We start from the raw sequence: 11,649 nt of genomic DNA, 5'->3' as shown, positions 1-11,649 counted from the left end.
GGCTGTTGTGAAGGCAGTGCCCGGCTGAGCGCCAGTTGGGGTCTGCAGGGCTGGAGCTGGGTGCGAGCCGCTGTTTCTCACGGCCTGTGGAGTTAAATATTGGGGGGGAGAGACCACTGCGGTTGTTGAGGCCCCCCGGGGAAATGCCCCTTTCTCCTGGGCTGTCCTCATGAGCCGTGTCCCCCGCTGATGCTTATTGCCAAAGCGAAGGTTCTCTTTTCTGTGGGTCATGATGTGCCTGGAATGACACACAGGCATCCCTTCGCCTGTGTGTTTGTGCTCTTTTGTTGGCTTATCTTGTATACAAATACAGCTGAACGACTCTCCGGCTTTTGCAATACGTTGCAATGTGCCAGTTGGCTGAATGTGTCATATTACCTGAGGCCTTCTTGCTTTTAAGGTTGTTTCTGGGTATATCAAAGGAGGACAAGCTCATAACATGCAGACAAACAATATAATCAGGTTTAGGCTAAGGTAGGAATTAGTACAATAAAAACTATGGATCTAATGATTTCTTTATATTCGTGCCACCTCCACGTCACTTGGCTTCCTGAGCACTGTGCCCTGGATTCGAAAGTCATTACGTTTGCTTGAAAATAGAGGATAAGTGTTGTTTCTGTTTTTGTTTGAGTTGTGCTCCCAGTTTCGGTAGGTGCTTTTTGGATAGTCTGACCCCAGCTAGTTATGACATAATTATTTCCGTGATGAGAAAAGTAAATCAGCCATGGAAGTATGACTTAATTACAGTATCTTGCAGAAGATGCTATATTAGGATACAACACAATTTTTGCAGTGAGCTTTTTAAATTATTTTTCTACTTTATTGAAAATACCTTTATAAAGCTAATTTTGGGATGAAATTACTGTTTCCCAGAACATAAATATTTGGTTATATTTCCAGAAGATAAACACAAGAGGATCAGAAAGTTCCTCGTATATTCTCTTCTTGCACAGAAGACAGCTGGGACTTTTGTACCTCAAATAGCACAGGAAAAGAGACTGCTGGATGCCATGGGGCATTTACCTCGTTCTTTTTCTGAAGGGAACTGCTGCTATGGGGAGAAAGAGAAAGGGAAGCAGGATTTCCCTGGATCTTACATGAAAGCAAGAGATCTCTGAGGAGCTCCTCTTAAGTGTCTCGTGGATCTGCGTGTCAGAGTAATGTTTTTGGGTTGTGTATTCACATTGATTCCATAAGGCAGTTCAAATTTTGCCGGTCTGAGAGTGTATCCTGCGCTATAGCTGTAATGCTCTTTAAATTTTACAAAGCATTTCTACTAAATTAGTTTTATTTTTGTCCCTATCTTAATCAAATAATGGAATACTCGTGCTGCCTAGAAAGGAGGATCCTGCAATTTCCTTAGTAGATTAATTTGAAGAATGGAAGCAATCCAGGGGAAGTCAACATTTCGGATGCTTTTGTCACATTAAGACTATATTGTATATAATTTGACAAATCGTTTAAATGCACATAAGTGATAGATCAGTAGCACTTTTTAGCTTAGCAGCACTAAAAACATTACCAATATTTAGTAACAATGCATATTAATCTAATATTTACTTTTTTTTTTTTTTTTTACCGGAGGTGCAGGCGTATGTGTATGTGTAGTCATGTTGTATCCTTGGGTCCTAATTCTGGTTCTAATGCTGTAGCAGATCTTTGGGAAAAAACCCAACCAACCAAGCAACTTGTCAGATGTTCTTAGATTTTATTTTTTATTGCTGTTAATGAATAAAGTACTATTTCCAGCATTTTCAGACTGGTTTTTGGTGTCAGCAAAGCTTGACTTGGGAGCCTGGAACCAGTTTTGTGTTACAAGCTGTTGCGACTCAGTTGATGTGCCAACTATATGGATGTATTTTTACTTCCCATATTTTCTAAAGTAGTGGTTTTCAGCATGTTTCTTCCAGTAGTGAAAGTGCTGCGTACTGGAAAAGCAGATGTAAGGACACCAGCAGAAGATGCATTTGCTTTACCTGTGGTTTGTGAACTAGTTTGTGACTGGTATGAAGTAGTTCAAAGGCTGTCCCTTCTTCAAGGATTGGAGTTCGGGTGAAGGCATCTCTAGTCCTTAAACACAAGATCCAGATAAACGTCTATGCCACAAATGCATACTGCTGGATTTTTATTTAGCATAAGTGCCAAGTATAAATGGAGGTTTAAGACTAAGATGGATAAATTGCATTTAAATGTGTATCTGTCACTTAAGCCAGTTTCATGATCAGTTCAGGCCTCTGGAAGCCAGTTTAGCCGCTGAAAGGCTTAAAACCTGGGCAGTGCTGTGCTGTGTTTTTCCAGCCTCCTCACCTGTATTGGTACAAATGTTGTGTTTGTTTGTTTTTAAAGTCAGAGCTGCCTTGGATCGGTTTCCTGATCTGGTTACAGCATGTATCTTGCAGCATACTGCGACATTGGAGGCAGGTGGTACCCCTCTTCTGGCTTCAGTGCTTGCTTAAGTTGATTGTGAAATGTTTAGAGGGCTGTTACAGTAAAACCTGGGATCAGGACCAAAACGTACTGAAGCAATAGGACTCTTTATAGGAAAAACGAAGGTAAGGGAAGGCGTTGTAACTTAGTTACACAGCTGGTGACTGAGAGAGGATGGCTTTCCCGAGTTGGGAATGGGAGTCACCAACAATGATAGGCTCAGAAAGTGGTTCTTGGCATTCAGTGACATGCCTCTTTCTTACCTTCTCAGTGAGTCATACCATGTTGTAGAACAGACAGGAGCCATCAGTGCAAAGAGAGAATCATCTCTAACAAGTGCGTCTTGTATGGATCTCCTGTCCAGCGTGTTCTGCTCATTTCATAATTCAGTTGTAAGATATTTGCACCTACGTATGTTAACAAGTTTTGCATCAAGCAAAGTCTTTCCTGTTAGTTACTCAGTGGTACTTTCATAATAAAGATATAATCCTATTGCAGTTATATATACTTGTTTATCTAATAATTCCTTGGAATTTTTTAATCCTCCACACTATAAACACAATGTGAGAGCATCCTACTGAGTTGCATATCTTCAGTAAGCCCAGATGCAACAGGTTTTGTTGCATCCCTGTTTTGTGTGTTAGATTTTCTCTACTCTGCACTGGCTTCCTTCTAGATAGATTTTAGTGGTGTTATGCTGTCTAGCCTAAATCCCATAACCTTTAGTGACAGGAAGGTCTGAAATGCTGTATAGCACTTATGTTTGTTACTAAGAATACCGATGGGTTTATTGCTGGTAGAGCCTGAGGTGAGTTAGTGGCCAGTAATCTCTGATAGATTTAGTTGTAAGTACATGGGAAAACCATCAAGGACTGATAACATTTTGTACTAAGTTATGTCTAGTGTATAATAAACATAACTGTACGAAATGTATGATAGCTTTTTTAAAAAACTATTGGCATAGAACGTGGGAGAAGCTTGAATGATCTATAGAAGTTCTCAGAAACAAAAATGGGCCTAAGGCTGTAAACAGTCCAGAAAAGAGACACCCCCACCAGCACATTAGGGCTGTCTGTAGGCATTACCTGTGCTGCAGTCTGAGCAGAGGGCAGAAGACAACCTTTCATTCTTCTCCGTGGCTGTAACCTTTGCTTGCTGAATTTCTGTTTCCATTGAGGAAGTTCAACTGGGCTATGTTGGTAATCAGGTGAGGGAGGGTTGGACACACTGAGGTTAATCACCCCATGTGCTGTTGGAAGGCTGGCTGGGGAGATTTGGGCTTAAGGCACAATCATAATGGGGCAGATAAAAGCAGGTCTCAGATAAAATACAGGTCTGTATTTCAAAGGAGGGAGTGCTTTATAGAAAGCTGGTGATAATGATATTTGTAGTACCTTAACTGTTTATATTTAATCTAGTACTCCCTGGGAAATGAAACTTATGAGACTTTTTGTCTTTCTCGTTAGTTGCTCTTCTACAGTTGTGTCATAACTCTGGACATTTCAGCCATTTGGGACCAAATTTTTGAACATATTTGAAGAAATATAAAAAGATCGTTGCATTTCTCTCTGTTTTCTGGAAAAATCATGCCTCAGTAGAGGAGGGGTCTCGGCTGAGAGGAAAGCAGTTTCCATTTAGGGAGTAATTAAAGAACCGGTCAGTGTGTATGTTCCCTCAGCTGCAGCATGTCTTCCTTGCATGCCCAATGCTTTGCAATCTGACAGTGTGGCAGAGGAGCACAAAGTGAGTGTATAGGAAACCAGGTATATTCAGTTCTGCTGCCAGTGAAATGATTAAATAAATACTTTGCAAAGAGCAGCTCAGAATGCAAGAGCTCACAGTTTAACTTGGCCTTCATCTTGGAAGAGGCCCTGTTATGGCAAAGTCTGGCCCAAAATGCGTTCTTTTGAAGGAGTTAAATACAGTTGAACAACTCTAGAGGAAGGAGTGGAAGGGCAAATGGATAGGAATACCTTCTTGAAAGTGTTTGGGTTTTTCTTCCCACTGTTTGGAAGTAAGTTACCGAGAGTTTTTGCAATTCAAATGCAGAATTTTCTAATGCTAGACTGAGAGTAGGAGGAAACAAAAGAAACTGGCAGAAATGAAAGTGAAACAAAGTTGTTCCTTCGTTTTGTGAGCCTAAAATGAGGAGTAGTAAAATCGAAGCTGATGTTAAACATTTTTAATTTGATTGTTGTAGCTATGTATAGGCTTAATAATTTTTCAGCGTTTGAGGTCAGATGGTATCGTGTCTGGCCTCAAGCTCTTGTATTTCAGCCAGATTAATTTTCTATAAAGAGCCAAGAATCGAGCTAGGCTTCAGAGGAGTAACTGACTGTACATTCAGAAAGCAGAGGAGCCCGAGTCCCCTGTAACAACAGGATGTTGAATAAGTGAAACATGCAGAAATGATTTCAGCAGGTTAATCACACCCTGCTTTGCAGACGCAGGTGAATAACTCTGCTTTTTATTGCCAGCCTGCCTGGGAGAAAATTCTTCTTTGATTCTAGGTCTGGCAGTTTGAGCCTGAGCTGGTGAATAAGGCATCCAGGTTTCTAGAAAGATGCCACCTCAGCACTGATTCACTCCACTCTAGTGTGTTGTTTCCTACCATGTTATTCTTTTCGGAGGCACTCCTTTCCCTCTTGCCCTTCTCTCGTATGTAGATGGCCAATATCTGACAGAGAAGGGAAGATCTTTTTGAGACTGTTTCAGTAATGGTCCCTTCGTTTTTCGTGTTAAGTTTCATTAGTTGGCAATGCAGTTACTATAGGGTATGCTACAGCATTTTGGAGTATTTTTTTCTCTGCTACATCATATCAGTATTTAATTCAAAAGAAAAAAAAGAGGAAAAAAATGCCAAAGTACAACATTATTGTTGTAATTGCATTTCAGATTCTGAATCCCATTGTGGAACTCTTTTTTTCTGTACAAAATATTCTTATGAAATTTCAAGACTTGTTCTTCATATTTCTGAGGAATAAAGAATGTATCTGTGCTTTTTGATCTTTACTACTTGCATTTAATGACACTCTTAATATGTGACATTATCACGGTCTTCAATTTATTAGCTGGGTTATAGTTTTTACTAGCAGTTTTCTGAGTTGTTTTTTTCCCATCACATTTGTACATTTGATTAAAGCTTATCTATTCTCTTTGAATATATAACTGCGTATTTTGTTGAATGGGTGAGGTCAAGTCCTTTAAGCCTACAACAGAATTTTTGTGGATTTTGGTTTTTAAACCTCCTCTCAAAATATGAACCTGCCAATGTGACATGTGCAAAAAGCAGAGCAAAATGAAGCCCCACTTTTCCTCCAATGCCAGAGTTTCATGATAGCTTTAAGCTGGAAATGGTGCCAAGAGAAGTCGTCCCCACCCTACTAGTTGTTTGTTATTACCAGCTCCTGCTCCTCCTCCTCCCTTGTGCCAGCTTAATGTTAAGCTGGATTGGTTTTCCGGTTTTATTCACTGCAGACCTGCACAAGGGAGGGAGCAGCCACAGGAGTGGGAGTAAGTAACCAGAGTTGGAGAAGGGGTGTTGTTATTGCTTGTGTTGGAGTCGGTGTTGACCCACACTGCTTTTCAGTGAATGGCCTCGGCATGCTCCATTCTGCAGTTAATGGTAATGTGGATGACAGAAATGAATCAGAAATGAAAGTGGAGTTGATGTGTGTGGGTTGGGGTGTTGTTTTTTTTTTTTGCTGCTGTTGTTGTTTGGATTTTATTCCCTTTCCAGGTCAAGCAACTAAAACATAAGGAGTAGTTTAGAATTTGAGAGAACCTACTCTCCTTTATTATGCCGTAACTTGGTTACAGAAGAAAAAGATCCCAATAGAGTACAGTTTAAACATAGCGACATCCTGTAGATACATCTCATCAGTCTGTAGCACAGTGCTTTATACTGGTGGTCAGAGACCAGAGTAACTTAGCCAACCTGTGGGAACCCTTCTTACCGCACTGAGGCTTAGCAGAGCAGGTACTAGTGGGCAGTAGTTCCCGCTGCCAAGCCAGTAAGAATTGCTACAGGAAAGACTCACTACAATCCAAAGGCTAATGCTATTTAATCTTTTTGCTTTTTGGTCTTTGACTTTTGGTCTAGAAGTAAGAGCCAGGTGTAATCAGTGTTTGATAGAAAATAGTTGTAATGGTAACTAAATGTATGTCAGTTAAAATACTTCACCGTTGGAATGAATTTGGGAACACAGATTTTCTTTTCTTTGTCAAGTTTTATGTTTTACTGAAGACTGTGCTGTGAACATGAAGGTCATGAAAATTCTGGTGGGTTTTGTTTGTTTTTCATTTCTGAAAGATAATACGTGTTTTCAGTTATGTCACTAGAGGCTTAAGATAACCATTCTTAGTATATGGTTTTTGTCCTGAGGTATAGTCTGATCTGTGTTTCTCAGAAAGATGATGACTACAGTATATAGCCTGAAAAGAAAATAATTCCTGTCCTTTATACTGATAATATTCAGGAAGTTTGGTTGGGTTTTTTTTTAACCAGACATTTTAATTTGATCACTCTTTCTGATTCTTATTATTTAAGTACAAAAGTACATTGTGATACTTCTAATAGTTGTAATTCATTGACTTTTCTATTATTCCTTCAATAAATAATAAGCTACTTATTTTGATGGGTTCTCTAAACCAAAGAAATTTCCATGGATCATGCTTTTGCTTACCAGATATGTTGTTGGACAGGAAAGAGAGAAACTCCAAACTCCATTATCTTGCTATAGCTTTATAAAATTTGTTTTCTTCTATGTGTAATACTTTATTATCACAGGGTTTTATTGCTATCTCAAGGTTACTAAAACAAAAAAATCCAAGTTCTCATTACAGATTCCCCCTTTGGTTTTATATATTAGTAAGAGGAATTCCTTACAAACAGACCCACTCATTCATGCTTAGCTTCCCATTGGAAAAATAATCTTTGGGTTCAGCTGATACACCATCTAAAGGACTGAGGTTTTGATAAGTGAAGTTAATCTGCAGCTGAACAAAATACTTACTACTTGTGGGTTTTTGGGCTAACCAAAATCTTACTGAATTGATAGCAGTTAATTTGGATGAGAATTGTATGTGTCAGAAATTTGCTGAAGTGTCTGTGGGTACAAGTGATAGGTCAGGTTTATTATTAATACTTTGAGCTGTATCTGTAACTTTTAAAATCAGTTAATAAAATGGAGCTTGCTTGCTGGAAACTGAATCAGTTTTCTCTAGTGGCTGATTTGAGCTGTGTGTTTGTTGAGTATCTTTTAGATGTGTTAAATTTTTTCCTTATTTTTTTCCTCCAGTGTAGTTGCAGATATTTTGGTTCTTGTTTTTTTCAGGAAGCCAAAAATAGGAAGGAAAAAAAAAAAGCAAGCTGTTGGCAGGTTTATCACTGAGTGTTTTTACCATGTTCTGCAATTTTTCATCTCTTCCTATCCCCTCCTCTTTTCAATGGAAGTCAAGGTGACCAACATTTTCATGAGTTTTGCTTTAATACAGATTGTATTATGAGAATTCACTTATTCCTTTGGGGGGAACATGCTTCCTATCATTTGTAGTTTTGCTTCGCTTTGGAGAGGTTTATTTTAATGCCTTCCTTGTCTGCGTGGAGCTTTGCTATTTTTCCTTCAGTTTAAAAATGTCTATCATTGTTTCTGCAGTAGACAATCAGCTACGATCCTTGCCTGCACGGTGGATTTAAAATCAACTGCATATTGCTGACGAATTGCACTTCAAGTGGTCTCAAGAGACAGGAGAAGCAGGTCTTCACTATAATGGAAGAGGCCCAGAGCTCAAAGAATGGAAATCATGACCCAAGGAAGTCTGTCCGTCTTGTGTGTGAGGAAGGCAAAGCAGTCAAAGTTACAAATAATCAAAATTACAAACATAACAGAAATGACAAATCTGTGAAGGATGTTGGGAGAAGTTCTCCAAGTGGGAATAACAGCAAAAAAAGCAAACAAAATGATGCTTGTTCTGAAAAACAAGGAGACAATAAATCATGCAAAGTGAACAGTTGTATTCCCGGAACTAAAGAGACGGGATCAAATCTTCAGGATCGAAGTCATGGAAAAGCAAAAAAATTTTCTAATTTATCATCAGCAATGGAAAACCTGAAACAGGCAAAAGCTCAACCAGTGGGAGAAAACTTTCCAGGCTCCCATGTTTCGGGGAATGGGATCAGTATGGAAAGCTTAACAGCTACACAGAAAGGGAAACTGCTGTTGGAAAATCCACTGGGAGTTCATACTTTGAAGACTAATGTTGATCAGACTGGTGATCCTGGTAAGACTTCTTCAGATCAAAGGAAAATGGAGCATAAACCTGATGACTTCAGTGAGTATTCAACACTGCTTTATTCAATTTTCTTGTAGTAAAATTGTTAGTCTGAAATGGGCTTTGAAATGTTTCTCTTTGAATATTTTTTTCACATATAGCAAGTTGTTGATGGATTTTAGAGAGAAACTGCTATTAATACGAACGTATTACTTAGAAAATAAGAGATTATGATAATAGCTGTCCTTTCTTCTCATGCCTAAGACCTAAACTTCTTTGCAAGTTACTCTGGGAGATTTTCAGGCAATTTTGTGAATACTGTGTCTTGGGAGGGGGAACCCTTCATAGTATCATTGCCACTTGTGGAAATGTCAGCTATTAGTGCTGTTCAGAAAGATCAGAGGGGAAATCTGCAAGAAAAGTTGTGGGGTTTTATAGGTGAGGGGAAATATTTCCTTTTTTTTTTTTTTTTTCTGTGATTGTTGTGCTCTTTTATGTTTAAAATATGTTTTGGTAGGTAGCCTTTTGATACCGAGAGCTCTGGATTGCATACCATCCACCAGTGGTTACACTTATGAGTGTTCAATTCTTATATATGCTTTTCAATTTCATGATTAAATAGATGGATCGGGCTTTTCTCACTTCAGGTTAACTCCTTAGTTCAGAATTTGTCACACTTTTTCAGAATACAGCTTTTTTTAAATAAAACTGCTGTTTTAAGACGACCTGCAAGCTCAGACCTTCAGTATTTCCCATTATTTCAACAGCTACAGCAGTTGCTTATATGGAAATACTAGGAAAGTATTAAAATGCATATTATTTTTTTTAGCTACCTTAATAAAATTTAACAGCAAAACCAAATTGAAATGGCAGCAGGTTGCTTAAAGAAGTGGTAAATGCTCCATCCCTGGCTGTGTTCAAGGCCAGGTGGGACAGAGCCTTGGGTGACATGGTCTAGGGTGAGGCATCCCTGCCCATGGCAGGGGGGTTGGAACTAGATGATCTTAAGGTCCTTTCTAACCCAGATTGTTCTATGATTCTATGATTTCATGATCAGTCAGCTCTTTGAAAACCACCATCATGTACTGTAGGGACCCTCTGTCACTTAGAAAACAAGGCTTGAAAACTTGCTCAGTTTTGATTCCTATCTAGTTTGGTAGCACAGATCTCACTTGAAGGAAAGAAAAAAAGGAAAGAAAGAAGAAAAAAACCCAAACACAAGTTTTTGCTGATGTAAAAACTACTGGAATAATTTCAGCTGTGGATGTTTGTACAGATGAGTGGCCTATGAACAATTCATAGGCATCTGGAGGAACTGGCCTGTCAGAACTGACCTGTGTGTTTGTGAGCAGCAGCGTTCCTGAACTCTGTGGTTGGTAGCCGTGGGCAGCAAGGTGGCAGAAGGTGTTCAGATGTAACTCCAGCAGCCTTCTGAATGCAGGGCTTGACAGGCCTGATGACTGGCTCTGCAAGGTCATTTGAGTGAATTGTCTAAGGTGGTTCTGGGACTGCTTCCTTAACAAAACATGCTGTGTAAAAGAATTTTAAGCCTAGTATTTCTTACTTGTGTTACAGTAGAGCGTAACAATCTCATGTACTCTGTTCTGCATAACAAAACCCCCCAACCCTTTCTTGCCTTGAAGAATTTAATAGAGGCGCTGGAGTTGTGACTGAAACACAAAATCAGTCTGCCGTATGTTTTCTCCTCTTTTTGATAGCACTTTTAGTAAGTGAAGTCTCTACAAAATACCAGTGAACATACTGGGAAGATTCTAACATCAAAGGTGATTTTGGCCAGCCTTTGAACAAAAAATTGGAATGCAGCTCTGATTTGTGTCCAACTCCTTAGTGAGATGCTCTTAACTGCTCTGTAGCTTTCATTTTTCCTCTCCTTGAGTTACTCTGGAGCAAATAACTATTTCTTTCTCTAGGTAAAATAAAGAATTCTGAATCAACTAAAGAACATACTTTGGAAGCTGATTATTTAGAAAACACTGCTGTTATTGATGAATCTAATCTGACAGCTGAACAGCAGCTAGGATTGAAACAAGCTGAAGAGCTTCTGGAAAGAGATTATATCTCCCGACTTGAAAAAGTAGGTTGAGTTATTTATTAGATAAGAAAATGGGTGTTTTCTGTCATTATCATTACCATATTTCTGCATGGGTGCTTTTTCCACTAGAACATGTTGCCTCTGTTTCTTTCTTCTTTATAATGAATCACTTTATTGATCTACTATTCCTAGTAGTTGACTAGTCACTCATGGTGGCAGATGTTAAGGATTGGAAACCTAGTTTTCCTTTTGTGGCACATGTAGCTTTTGTAGAACAGTATTTTATAACTCTGCAGACCCAAAGGTTTACAGTTCCACTATTTACCTAAGATGTTCTAGAATGTCTGATTACTTAGAAACACAGAGTACAGGATTGAAAGGAACCTTGTGGTATCTTCAGTATATTAGCCTTCCACCAGTCCCAATCACCTGTGTTGAAGATGACTCCTTAAAAATGTTCACCAAAGCTCTTCTTGATATTATCTCCAGGGAAGCAAAGTAAGTATAGGTAACCCAGAAGTTTTTCTTAATGTCCAGTGTAAGCATCTCTTGTAGTGTTTTAATCCATCACGTCTTTTCTTAGGAAAGTAAAGTTTATTACTTTTTTCTGCTACTTCCTACATATTTGAAGATCATTTCCATTTCTGCAGGCTTGCTTTCTTCAGACTCACTCTTTGATCTTTGGTCTTGGGGGGGTTTTAGTTGCTCGTTCATTCTTGTTGCTTTTCTGTAGGCATCCACCATGTAGCTGCTACCCAAAATTGGACATGCAATTTCAGCTTAGGTCTTATATATAGAGGAAAGCTGACTTCATCTATCTGACATGCAAGATCTCTGCTTTTTTAGCAGCGATAGGAGGTTGGCTTGTAGTTTGACCAGCAATGATCCCCATATCC

General features: G+C 39.0%; 1 protein-coding gene across 1 annotated transcript in view; it reads left to right on the top strand.

Moving 5' to 3' along the window:
* Positions 1-8,092: 8,092 nt before the first annotated feature.
* Positions 8,093-11,649, top strand: part of ZCCHC11 (zinc finger, CCHC domain containing 11) — a 39,819-nt gene continuing 36,262 nt past the window's right edge. Inside the window, exons 1-2 of the mRNA XM_010020126.1 lie at positions 8,093-8,760; positions 10,632-10,795. Coding sequence (XP_010018428.1) covers positions 8,199-8,760; positions 10,632-10,795 — 726 coding nt within the window. The 5' untranslated portion in view covers positions 8,093-8,198. The remainder of the gene's footprint in view (positions 8,761-10,631; positions 10,796-11,649) is intronic.

The sequence above is a fragment of the Nestor notabilis genome, unplaced genomic scaffold (genome assembly GCF_000696875.1).
Source record: "Nestor notabilis isolate BGI_N333 unplaced genomic scaffold, ASM69687v1 scaffold18728, whole genome shotgun sequence".
Taxonomy (NCBI): domain Eukaryota; kingdom Metazoa; phylum Chordata; class Aves; order Psittaciformes; family Psittacidae; genus Nestor; species Nestor notabilis.
This window is presented reverse-complemented; position numbering and strand designations above follow the sequence as displayed.